Consider the following 13549-nt stretch of genomic DNA (forward strand, 5'->3'; position numbering starts at 1 on the left):
TAGTATTTCACATACTGGCAGGGTTGCCCATGGTAGACAGGTTTCAGCAGAGCTACTAGCCTAAGACAAACTAGGAAGAAAGGCCTGGCAGTCTACTTCTGAAAATTAGCCGGTGAAAACCCTACTGATCAAAACAGATCATTGTCCAATATACTGCCGGAAGATGGGCCTGCTAGGTTGGGAGGCACTACAAAACAGCCACAACAATGAATTCAAACAACACATCAATGATCATGAAGATGGTGCGGGACCATACAATGTTTTGTTTTATTAAACATGAGGACGCCATGAGGCAGAGCTGGCACGAAGACAACTAAAAACAACAAGCATATTAATCCTTAGCAATGCTCAGAAGTGCATTTTATGATAGAGGAGAGAGTTGATGGATCAGTGGAGGGAGGGGTCTGTGTGTTTTTGGGGTAGAGGAGAAAGCTGGAGAGTATCTAGGGGTGGAAATACTAGAATGTATGTGAATAAAAGGAAAATAGGGATAGGTATCAAAGACAAACTCTGCCTACATCAAAATTTTGCTTCATGTCCATATTCTAGGAATGCTATAAAACTTGAAAACCAAACCCATTGCCGTCCAGACAATTCTGACTCATAGAGACCCTATGGGACAGTGTAGAACTGCCCCATAGGTTTCCAAGGCTGTAAATCTTTATGGAAGCAGACTGCTGTATCTTTCTCCCCACAGGGCAGCCGACCTATTGGTGAGCAGCCAGGAGCTTAACCACTGCCCCACCAGGTCTCCTCAGGGATACTATGTTGTTGTTAGGTGCCATTGAGTCACAGTCCTATGTATGACAGAACAACACAGTGCCTGGTCCTGTGCCATCCTCACAATCATTGTTATGCTTGAACCCATTGTTGCGGCTATTGTGTCAATCCAACTTGCTGAGGGTCTTTCTCTTTTTCGATGACCCTCTACTTTACCAAGCATGAAGTCCTTCCCCAGGAACTGATCCCTCCTGATAACGTACAAAGTATGTGAGACATAGTCTCACTATTCCTGCTTCTTAGGAGCACTCTGGTTGTGCTTTTTCCAAGACAGACCTGTTCGTTCCTTAGGCAGTCAATAGTACATTCAATATTCTTTGCCAACGCTGTAACTCAAAGGTGTCAATTCTTCTTCGGTCTTCTTCATCCATCGTCCAGCTTTCACATACATATGAGGCAACTGAAAACACTATGGCTTGGGTCAGACACACCTTAGTCTTCAAGGTGACATCTTTGTTTTTTAAGACTTGAAAGACTTGAAAATGTCTTTTGCAGCACATTTGTCCAACGCAATACATCTTTTGATTTCTTGACTGCTGCTTGATTGTGGATCCAAGTAAAATGAAATCCTTGACAATTTCAATTTTTTCTCCTTCTACCATGATGCTGCTTATTGGTCCATTTGTGAGGATTTTTGTTTTCTTTATGTTAAGACATAATCTGTACTAAAGGCTGTGTTCTTTGATCTTCAGTAAGTTCTTCAAGTCCTCTTCACTTTCTGTAAGCAAGGTTGTGTCATCTGCATAAAACAGGTTGTTAACAAATCTTTCTCTACTCCTGATGTTGCATTCTTCTTCATACAGTCCAGCTTCTTGAATTATTTGCTCAGCATACAGATTAAGTGTGATGAAAGGATACAACCCTGATGCACACATTTCCTGATTTTAAACCAGGCAGTATCCCCTTGTTCCGTTCAAACAGCTGCCTCTTGATCTATGCACAGGTTCCTCATGAGCAAAATTAAGTATTCTGGGATTCCCAGTCTTCACAGTGTTACCCATAATTTGTTATGATCCACACAGTCAAGTGACTTTGCACCTTCAATAAAACACAGGTAAACAGCTTTCTGGTATCCTCTGCTTTTAGCCAGGATCTGTCTGATATCAGTAACGACATCACTGATATCACGTCCTCCTCTGAATTTGGCTGGAATTTCTGGCAGTTCCCTGTCGAAGTACTGTAACAGCCGCTTTTGAATGATTTTCAGCAAAAATTCACTTGTGTGTGATATTAATGATTAAAAAAAAAATTAATGATACTGTTCAATAATTTCTGCATTTGGTTGGATCACCTTTCTTTGGAATAGGCATAAATACGGATCTCTTCCAGTCGGTTGGCCAGGTAGCTGTCTTCCAAATTTCTTGGCATAGACGAGTGAGCACTTAGCACTGGATCAGTTTGTTGAAACATCTTAATTGGTATTCCATCAATTCTTGGAGTCTTGTTTTTCACCAGTGTCTTCAGTGCAGCTTGGACCTCTTCTTTCAGAACCATTGGTTCCTGATCATATGCTATCTCTTAAAATGGTTGAACATCTACCAATTCTTTTTGTTATAGTGACTCTGTGTATTTCTTCCATCTCTTTTGATGCTTCCTGAATTGTTTAATATTTTCCCCATAAAATTCTTCAATATTGCAACTTGAGGCTTGAATTTTTTCTTCAGTTCTTTCAGTTTGAGAAATGCCGAGCGTGTTCTTCCCATTTGGTTTTCTATCTCCAGCTCTTTGCACATGTCATTATAATACTTTACTTTGTCTTCTCAAGTCACCCTGTGAAATTGTCTGTTCAGCTCTTTTACTTCATCATTTCTTCCATTTGCTTTAGCTACTTGATGTTCAAGAGCAACTTTTGGAGTCTCTACATCCATTTTGGTCTTTTCTTTCTTTCTTGTCTTTTTAATGACCTCTTGCTTTCTTCATGTATGATGTCCTTCCACAACTCATCTGATCTTCGGTCATTAGTGTTCAACGCATCAAATCTATTCTTGAGATGGTCTCTAAATTCAGGTGGGATATATTCAAGGTCGTACTTTGGCTTTCATGGACTTGTTCTAATTTTCTTCAGCTTCAACTTGAATTTGCATGTGAGCAATTGATGGTCCATTCCACAGCTGGTCCCCAGCTTTGTTCTGACTGATACTGAGCTTTTCCATTATCTCTTTCCACAGATGCAGTAGATTTGATTCCTGTGTATTCCATCTGGCAAGGTTCATGTGTGTAGTTGCTGTTTATGTTGTTACAAAAGGTATTTGCAATGAAGAAGTCGTTGGTCTTACAAAATTCTATCATGCAATCTCTGGTATCGTTTCTATCACCAAGGCCATGTTTTCCAACTATCGATCCTTCTTCTTTGTTTCCAACTTTCACATTCCAATCTCCAGTAATTATCAATGCATCCTGATTGCACGTTCGATCAATTTCAGACTTCAGAAGTTGGGAAAAATCCTCAGTTTCTTCATCTTCAATACTATACAGCACTGAAAATGAAGTTCTACTACCTGTAGCAAGATGGAAGAATCTTAAAAGATAATACTGAAGAAGCCAGTTGTAAAAGAGTACACATAAAAACTATTTTAGGCTTTGTGGGCCTTATGATCTCTGTCATAATTACGCAGCTCTGCTGTTGTAGTGCAAAAGTAGCCACTAACCAGCTGCTGTCAAGTTGATTTCGACTCATGATGACCCCATGAGTGTCAGAGTAGAACTGTGTTCCACGGAGTTTTCAATAGCTGACTTTTCAGGAGTAGACCATCAGTGCTTCTTCCAAGACGCCTCTGGGTAGACTCAAATCTCCAACCTTTTGGTTAGTAGCTGAGTGCGTTAACCGTTTGTACCACCCAGTGACTCCAAAGCAGCCACAGACAATATGCACATGAGTGAGTATTGCTGTGTTTCAATAAAACTTTATCTACAAAAACAGACAGTAGGCTGAATAGATTTTGATTACATTTGTGTGTAAATTTGTGAAAATTCATTGATCTGTACATTTATCTCTCTATATGTTATACTTCAATGAGTAAATTAAAAGAAAACAGCAAAGTAGCAAAGTCATCAAGAAAACAATGAAAACAGAAACGAATGATAGAGATTCACAGTCTGCTTATGATTCTTCTGAAACTTGTTTCATGCTGCAAAGATACTGCAGGTGTGAAATACTATCAACCTTAGCCACATTAAAGCTTCTTTTCAAGGACTCAATATACCAACATTATTGTTCATTTCCTTCTTTATGGGAGAAGAGTCCATTAAAAAAGCTCAAAGTGGTTAGTTTTCTTAATGAATTCCCTTTATTAAGTTTTATTATTAATGCCCAATTGATTTCCTCTCCAAGTTATATTGTTCTGCCATTATATAATTGAAACTCTAAAAACATCAGTAGATACTTAGGACATAAGCAATCTAAGAAATACTACACATCAATTCTACTATTTCCTTAATTTTCAGACTTGGTCAGAAAGAACTGCTTCTTTCAGAAGTAATGCATTTGTCTACCCAACCCCCTCTTCTAACCCTACTTGGTAGAGCTTAACAGAATTAAAAAAAAAAAAAAGTACATATATATATATACGCTGTTGTTGTGTGCCGTTTAGTCAATTCAGACTCGTAGTGACACCATAGGACAGAGCAGAACTGCCCCACAGAGTTTCCAAGGAGCGCCTGGTGAATTTGAACTGCTGACCTTTTGGTTAGCAGCCGTAGCACTTAACCACTATGCCACCAGAGTTTTCCATATATATACATATATGTACTCACTCAGTGTATCTGCCAGATGATTTCATTAGCTTTCAAAGAGATATTATGGATTTTCCCCTCATGGGCGATAAGGAGAATAAGAAAATAATAATACAGCTAACATGCACTAAGGGCATATTATGAGCCAGGCACTGTTCTGACCCCTTTCCATGCATTACCTCATCAAATCCACACAAATACTCTAAGAAGGAGTTACTCTTATTATTATCTCTACTTTTGAGATGAGGAAATTGAGACAAAGAGAGGTTAAATAATCAATTGTCTGACATTCCACAGCTAGTAAGCGGCAGGGCTGGGATTCGAACCCAAAAGGTTGGCAGGTGAGGTCCACCCAGAGATGCCTCAGAAGAAAGGCCTGATGATCTTGAGGCAGGGAGCCTCAGAGGCCAGCCCTTCTGAGAGACACCTGCTCTGGCTTATCCTCCTACACTGAGCAGAATAAACTGCATATTCTTCTAAAATGGTCCTTGAGAAGATAACCACAGAATGGGCCATAGGTGGCCTCAACCAGCCTCTGGGGGGAAACTTTACACTCTAATGAAAAAAAGAAAAAATCAACCTCTTCCTCTATCCTGGGGGATCAAACCCTTGTCTAAAGAAAATGCATAGTCATCCCCAAGCTCTGAGCACCTGCGTAAAGGTCAGTCCTGAATATTCATGATGAATTTGCGTTTCCTTGTCTGCTCTCTGTAAAAGCCTACCTCCTCAAGCTGCCTGACAGCAGTCTTGGAGCAAACAGCCCCGATCATTCCTTTCCTCGTACAATGAAATAAAGGTGTCTTTCTGATCTCCTACGTCGACCTGTTTATTGGCTGTAACAAGTCATGCCAAGCAAAACGTGGGGTTTTCACCTGGCAACAATCTACCTCTAAAAAATCAGTCATTGAAAACTCTATGAAGCACAGTTCTGCTCTGACACACATGGGGTTGTCATGAGTCAGAATGGACTAGAAGGCAATGGTTTTTTGTGTTTGTCTGAATGTGCTGCCAAAAAGTCCATGCTCTCAGATACATACGAAGACAGATAGCTTGGGTTTGATTATACAGAAATCTGAGTCCTTAAATCAAAGTGAAGCGTAGCTTAAGTATACCTAGCTTCCTGCTACTGTTTCCCCAACAGAAAATGGCTGCTCTACTGTATCCCTTTCAGATTCATATCACAGCATCTGCAACAATGTATCACATTTATTCTTTATATCTCAGACTCTCCCCCACTAGCCAAGGTACTCTTTGAAAGCGGAGACTGTGCCTTATTCCTTTTTGTACCTCTGGTGTCAAGTATAGACCCTGCCTGGCATATAACATGGCTCCATAAATGTCTGCTGAATGAGTTGGAATCCATTACTTCATGAGTGATGCTTCCTTTTTCTTTGGTCCACCAAGTTTTCCAACTTATTTGCATTTTTGGGTGATTTACTACAATGTCCTGAGAGTTTGAAGTGACTAGGCTCTTGGTACCATGTCTACGGACCAAGCTTCATAAAGCAGGATAGACACAGCTTACTTTGTGTTCAGCTCAGGACTCCCCCCACACTAAGGGTCTTTATGATACTGGGTGTATATTTAGTTGACTAGAGCCACAAGATCTAAAATTTGTATCTATAATTAGTAGGATAAAGTAGAATACTTTCATACTCATTTCTAAGTATTCATCGAAGAGTCCGTAGGCATTCATCGGCTGAAGGTTGTAGTCCTTTTCCCATTGTGGGAAACTTATTTTCCTTTCCGGGCCGTGTTCTTGTCGCACTTTCCTTCTAGTCCACCAATTCTGAATTAGCCTGCACAAACAGGATTAATTTCTTTAAAAAAATGTAACTGTCCATTAGACTTTGAGTGATCAGAAAGAGGAGAGTCAGAATATGGAGCCATAGTTAAAAAACATTCAGGACAGACTACCAAGGAGACAAAGCTCCGAGTTTGGAAGACAATAACAATGGATTCTACACTTCAAGCATTTGGACTTGCTAATACACAGAATGGATGATGAGCTTATTTTAATCATTCATGGAACTGTCTCTTGTTCAGTCCTGCTTATGAGAGAGGGATAGAGGACCGAGAACAAAGGCAACACCCAGACATCTGAGGAGAGAAAGATTTGGCCTTTGTGGCTTAAATTAGGACACAAGAGCAGTCTTACCAAGTGAGTGTGGACCTGTGTGTTCTGACTTCAAGGGCCTAGAAGATCTGCAAACCCACAAAATGTGTCCTCTGTCTGCACACTGTTGCCTGCAGCTCCGTATTTGCCTGCTTTTGGTTTGAGCTGGGTTCTGTTAAGATGCATTCTGCACTGATGAGGTTAGCAAGCTAGTCCTCAGCAGCGCCTGGGGATGCATCTCATGATCTGGGAGAGGGCTGAGGGAATGGGGGCGGGTCTCTGTGCTGTAGGGGGCAAGGGAAACAATCGTGGGGATTTGAGAGTAGAAATGAGAAAAAAAAAGTGAAATAAAGGAAACATGGGGATAAGTATCAAAGATAAACTGCCTACTTCACAATTCTGCCCTATGTCCATAGTACTACGAGATAAAATAGAGTTCCGTTGATGTCTATGACTTTCTGATGAATTGTAGGTTACACTTGAAGGTAGAATATAATGCTTCTATTTCATTTATTTTAGGATGGCACAGGGCTGGGCAGTGTTTTGTTCCATGGTACACAGGGTCATTATGAGTCAGAACCTAACAACAACAATGACAACATGCTTTATTTTAAAAAGTTGTATAGAAAGCATCAACTACTTGGAATAAGGTTTCTAAAGATAAATTTAAGAATACAAAACTACTGGCATTGGTTCTGACAAGAAGCTAAGAGATGACTTTCTAAAGTGAATTAAGGTTCTAGTTCATTCTAACTGAGCAGTCCTCTCTGAAACCTAGAGTTCGCTGTCTCTGTAGAGACCGTGAGTTAACATGCGGACCGGTAGGTGTGAAATTAAAGCAGAAATAAAAGAAGTGTTGCTGATTTATGTCTCCTTAAAACTTAACTGACCAGAACTGCGCAAACACGGCAGAATTCAAGGTTATCCTTCCTTCCGAAGGCCATGCCAGTGTTTTCCCATTGTTATTATAAACATAATCTATTCTCACCTGGGGATAATTCTTACAGGCTAAGATATGCTGACTCCCACTTCTTTTTTGAATCTCTGAACTTTCCTCCTTAAGTTCATTTTCTGTACAGTCTGAATTTAAGGTAGCTTTAAAAAAATTCCATCCTTGATTTATCCTTCTAGAACCACTCCCATGATGAAATGGACAGGGGTGAGGGGTCTGGGGATCTAGTTAATGTGTCCTAAATAGCTAGAGGCTCGGCAATCTTAGAGCTGAAAGGGTCAGAGACATCATTTAAAGTATTTCGGAAGCAAGTATCCAATATTTAGGGGTCCACTGAGACTTCTTAAAGAATGTTCACTTTCGCTCATATGACTTGTGTTGAATCTTCCAAAAGAGCCAAGGTTTATTATTTTCAGATTGCCTTTGAATATCTAAGCATGAACACTTAGCTCCAGGTATACGCACTGGCTGAAATGCTGAGTCTGCATTGTTTATCTTACCTGCCACACCTAGAAAAGCCAATAACGAGCAATGCTGCCTCTCGACTATAGACATCTAAGGTACTTACGGGTAGCCAAGTTCCATGAAATTATTCCAGGTCTGCTTTAGCACCATTATAATACCCATTTGCATACAGAGATCAATAAGGCATCCACTAGGGTGGCACTGCGAAGAAAGCAAACACAGAAATTCAAGAATCAATGGAGAGGAAGAAAGGGTGTCTGGTTTCTAGTCTGTACAAAGCTGCCCAAGGGCAGTTTAATGCAAGTCTGTAGGAAACAAGGAATGATAGGAGAATACAGACCTCTTCTAGCCTCCACCTGTTTATCAGCCTCAAGTAGGCACCTGGGTGTCCTGTAAATCTTCAACACACACAGAAAAACAAGCCGTTAGCATTCTGTAGTCTAGACTTTCAGTGAACATTATATTCAGTGCAGCACACTCTCCAACATAAATCAGTGGTACAGTAAGTTTTCAGGTCTGAGGGAATGAGGAAATCCTCAGAGCTGTCATGACTACAGCTTCTGGAACTTTCCGGGGGGACATTTTCTCTTCTGGCCTTGCTGTCTGGCTATGGATTGCCAGTTCTCACTGCTTGCTGTGACTTTTAACATTTTCTGCTGCATATCAAGTGTTCTGGCCTGTGTAAGTAGCAGGTTTACTCCTGGACTTAAATATATTCTGATATTTTTGAGTAATAGTAATGTCTTTTTTTTAAAAATTATTTGACTAGAATTACATGCTAGAGTAGTAACTGAGAGGCTGCTGCAACCCATCTTTCCAAAACCCTGTACCTGAGTGTCCCTGTTTTCCACCTCCTCATAAATGCTTCCAGAGGTAATGAGACTGAGGGACATTTCCACTAAACATGGAGTCCTTCCCAAATCCTCATTACTGTTGAATGTCAAAGCTGCCCAGTTTCCTCTGACATACTATTTCAGCTCCTCTTCCTGTCTGGATGTTCTTCCCTCTTCTCTGAAGTCGAGGAACTAAGACATGTTGCAGGTTGCCTCCCCTTTATAAAACCTGTCTGGATGTTCTTCCCTCTTCTCTGAAGTCGAGGAACTAAGACATGTTGCAGGCTGCCTCCCCTTTATACTACCTGCTTATGCAGATGTGAGATCCAGGTGTCTAACTCAGGTGCAGACAGAACCCAGACATTGTCAGTCCATCATTCACATGTGCAAACCATTTTCCTCTACTGATCTTAGCAATAAAAGTTGTAGAGGCACTTTTGAGTACAGAAGACTGTTTCCCTGGGATGGGAGGAAAGGTGGTTTTGAGATTTGGGAAGGGAAGGGAGGAGGCTGCTTGACTCTTTTCACCCTAGAGGAGGCGCCTCTCCATCACCTCTGGTCAGCGACCTCTGAATGCTCTGTCCTGGCTTGGGGAGGTGTGGAGGATATCCGGGTCTTACCTTCCAAGGAAGAATGCGATGTAAAATGTGGAGCTGTTCAGATTGACAAACTGAAAAAGAAACATTTTCAGGGTGAAGCTGTTCTCCCACTCAGGTTCTGTGCGAGGCTGTTCTGTGGATGAAAGGGGAGCAGAGTTTGGAGGCTGAATTTGAGCCCCCCTCCGGCCCCCTCTCCCCACTGGGTGGGAGCAGAGTTGTCCTAAGAAGGTCTATGGATGCTGGGTGATGGAAAGAGGTCCATGGGATCCTCAAGTTTGCAGACCGGCTCCAACAAGGGTTTGGTGGGAAGTGGTTACTGAGGGGATTGGATATCCAGATTGTTCTACTATTACAGGATGCCTGGAGAGCCTGGAGCAGAGGCAACCAGGCTCAAGGGGCCTCATTCCCACTTCTGGCTTTCTGTAGTAGCCTTTCGTTTTGCTCCTAGTCTCTGCGGTGGAGTAGGGCGTGTGTGGAGTCAGGCTTACTCCCAGCTCCTATAATTCCTCAGCATCGACTTCCATTTTTTGGTGTAATGCCGGATGCTATTGGGTATGAGGGAGTCAAACCCCTGCCTCAGAATGCGGGGAGTATTTGACTCCTTTGCCTTTCACCCTCATTCACCATTTTCCACTTTCATGGACAAACACCCAGGAGGTGAGCTCATCCCTCAAGCTTTTACTCTATTTGAACTGTGTCTTACAATTCCCTGACCTTAGTCAGGGGACAATTCTCATCTCCTTACATTTTGACTTCCAGAAAGTAAATGCTCTTTAGACATTGTGATATGAACCAGACTATGGCCCTCAAGACAGAAACTTGCAACTTGAAATCTCACGTGAAATGGACTTATCCTTCCCTAGGAGCTGCATCCTCACCTCAGGCAATGCCAAAGAAAATGTATGTAATGCAATAGCATTTTATGTTTTCACACTTCCTGAGCTTCTAACTGCTCAGTTAAAATTTCACCCCAAGAATTATAACTCAAATTGCTCCCTAGGAGCATATCTGAGAAGGGACGAGGGAAAGAAAGTCTGATTTAGAATGGGTTAAATGTTAATTTCAGAACAAGGCTGTACCGCTGTCGAGGGCAGAAAAGACAAAGGACTCTTCAAGGGTTTTTGCTTTGTTTCGCTTCTGCTACTGGACTCTTGGGAATGTCTCCTGATTTGCCAACCAGCTCTTAGGAGAAATGTCTGGGTTAACAGCATCCAAATTATGGATGGACCAGCACAGTGTCTCCACCAGCATCGTTTATAGACTGGATGGACCCAGGCTGCCTTCACTAGATCCAACCTGCCAAAGGGCAGTTCCCTCTTACACGGACATAGGCTCTTTCTATTTGGGTGTGGGGTGATGGTGATGGAAGATTTTGACATTAAAGGAGCTAAGTAAAGTGCTAGGCACACAGAAGGGTTCAATAAATGGTATCTATTTTTTTATTATTATCTCTGGTGGCACAGCGGTTAAGAGCTCGGCTGCTAACCAAAAGGACAGCAATTTGAATCCACCTGCCACTCCTTGGAAATCCTATAGAGCAATTCTACTCCATCCTATAGGGTTGGAATCGACTCAACGGCAACAGGTTTTATTATTAGATTATTATAAATGAAAACACTTTGTGATGTTTTCCTTCTGGGCAAGCTACATTTGGGAATGAGCTAAACAGGTTATATGTGGAAGCTTATAGTTTTCTCACACTGCACAGAGTAAATGACTAAAATAAAAAACCAATTGTTGTTGAGTTGATTCCAACTCACGGTGACCTGATGTGTGTCAGGATAGAACTGTACTCCATAGGGTTTCCAATGAGAGCCAGGACTTTCTTCCAAGGAGCCTCTGGGTAGACTCGAACCTCCAACCCTTCAGTTAGCAGTGAGAACATTAACTGTTTGCACCACCCAGGGTCTCCAAATGACTAGCACCTGATTAATAAAATTGGAACAGTTTCTATATCTTGAAAATGTGGTAAATGTACAGCTTATAGCTGGTTATCAGGTTATTCTTAATGGGGTGTTTAATGGGACCAGGGAAATGCTCTTAGGAGTGACTTGTCCAGGTGAATGTTATTTCTACAAATGTCATTGATGGCTTGCCTGTCTACATTCCTGAGAAAAGGTTCCCAGTCTTCAAAACAACCAACTTTAATGTGGTTTTACATGTCATGAAAACTTGATACAGTTTTAATTAAATAAAAATTGTTAGGCAATAGCAAATGAACAATTTTCTAAATGATACTGGGCACTTTATATGTAGTTTTGTGATTTTTTTGTGTGTATGTGCATTAAGAGAAAACCTATTTTAAATGACATTAGCTCATGATAGAGATGATGTTTGTGGCAGTTTTTAAAGCTTTAGATAGAAAAGAACCCTCAAATAACCAGACATTTAAAAAAGGTTCTGTTGAAGGCAAAGACCAAACTGTGGAATGCATTTGAAAACAAAGGGGATATTTCTTTTCCACAGTGTTTCAGAAATGAATACTTTGTAGCATCTTTGCAAAGGTATTTTCCAGACCACAATACTGTACTATGAAATAAAAAGGGTTCCACTCACCTAAATTTGTCAGAAGAAGTGCAACTTTTTCATAGAGCTAGAAAATAAATTTCATACATTTAACAATAGAATGGCAAATGTTCTAAAATGTATAATTATAAAGGAAATAGGTAACCAAGTTATGATCAAACAATGAAAACCTTGAACAATTGCATCCTTTCAGGGCAAGAAATGTACACGTTCCCACTTTATTGATTTTCGATCACTTCTTATTTTGGGGTGAATAATTCTGTGGCACAAGGCTGGCTGCTGCCAGCTTGCAAAGTGATGCGGGGCAAGTCTTGGCCTTCCTGGACCTCAGCAGCTTCCACGGAAAATCTCTAAGGCTTGTTCTACCTCTAAGATTCTGTAGTCCTGTAGTTTATGGACTGCTGTATTTTTGAGATTATAGCATTCATAAATACTGAGATGACTGAACATTATTGGAAACTCCCAGAGCTCATGATACTTTGCTTTTTCTTTAGTGCATTGGATGCATCCCCAGCTCACCCATCTGTCAGTAAATGGATGGTCCTAAGAGGGAACCGAGGAAATGGGGTGTGTGTGTGTGTGTCTGTGTGTGGCTGGAGTAGGTGAATCACGGTGAAGGGGGGAAGAGCGTCCAGATGAGGGAGCATCTTGAAAGTCATTGTGAAGATGAGAACTTTTACCCTGAGTAAGAGAGAAGCCACTGGACATTGTGAACGGTAGAGTGACATGAGCTGACTTACATGTAAGAAGTCCCCTCTGGTTGCTATGTTGACTCTAGATTGCAGGGGAGCAAATATGGAAACAGAGAGACCAGTTAGGAAGCTACTCAATAATCCAGGTGGGAGATGATGGGGGACTTGGATCAGGGTGGTAGTTGGAGATGTGTAAAAAGTGATCAAATTCTGGTCACATTTTCACAGTGAGAAAAATAGAGGAGTTGAGGACGATGCTAAGGTTTTTAGCCCGAGCAACTACAATGAGGAAGACAATAGGGAGAGCTGATTTTAGAGGGGAAATCAAGAGTTTGGGTTTGAATGTATCAGGTGGAGACAGCTGAGTAGGAAGTTTGAGACATGAATTTGGGGTGAAAAATACATCTGGAAATAATTATTCAGCACAAGCAACAGGAACCATCCTGATATTTTTCTTGCAGGGTTATCTCAAAGAATTCTTTGGATACTGACTACTGCCCCATCACACAGAATCAATAGGTGATGGGAACCAATATTGTTGAGCTGTGTGACAGGTACTGAGCTAGATCCTTTGTACATATTCTTCCCCTAAATCTCCCCAAACCCCCAAGGACTATGCCAAAAACAGTTGCTGTTGAGTTGATTCTGACTCATGGTGACTCCACACGCATCAGAGAACTGTGCTCCACAGGGTTTTCAATGGCTGATTTTTCAGAAGTAGATCATCAAGTGTTTCTTCTGAGTTGCCTCTGGGTGGACTCGAACCACCAACCTTTCAGTTAACAGCCAAATGTGTTAACTATTTCCACCACCCAGGGACTCCAAGGAGTATATAGCATTATCTTATTATATAA

General features: G+C 41.2%; 1 protein-coding gene across 5 annotated transcripts in view; it reads right to left on the bottom strand.

Moving 5' to 3' along the window:
- Nucleotides 1-13549, bottom strand: part of ANO4 (anoctamin 4) — a 491252-nt gene that overhangs the window by 42323 nt on the left and 435380 nt on the right. For all 5 annotated transcript variants that reach the window (XM_010599655.3, XM_023538812.2, XM_023538815.2 and 2 more), the window contains 5 exons: nucleotides 12034-12070; nucleotides 9499-9610; nucleotides 8386-8443; nucleotides 8149-8246; nucleotides 6169-6311 (listed from right to left, as the gene is read on the bottom strand). In XM_010599655.3, coding sequence (XP_010597957.2) covers nucleotides 6169-6311; nucleotides 8149-8246; nucleotides 8386-8443; nucleotides 9499-9610; nucleotides 12034-12070 — 448 coding nt within the window. The remainder of the gene's footprint in view (nucleotides 1-6168; nucleotides 6312-8148; nucleotides 8247-8385; nucleotides 8444-9498; nucleotides 9611-12033; nucleotides 12071-13549) is intronic.

The sequence above is a fragment of the Loxodonta africana genome, chromosome 4 (genome assembly GCF_030014295.1).
Source record: "Loxodonta africana isolate mLoxAfr1 chromosome 4, mLoxAfr1.hap2, whole genome shotgun sequence".
NCBI classification, from domain to species: Eukaryota; Metazoa; Chordata; class Mammalia; order Proboscidea; family Elephantidae; genus Loxodonta; species Loxodonta africana.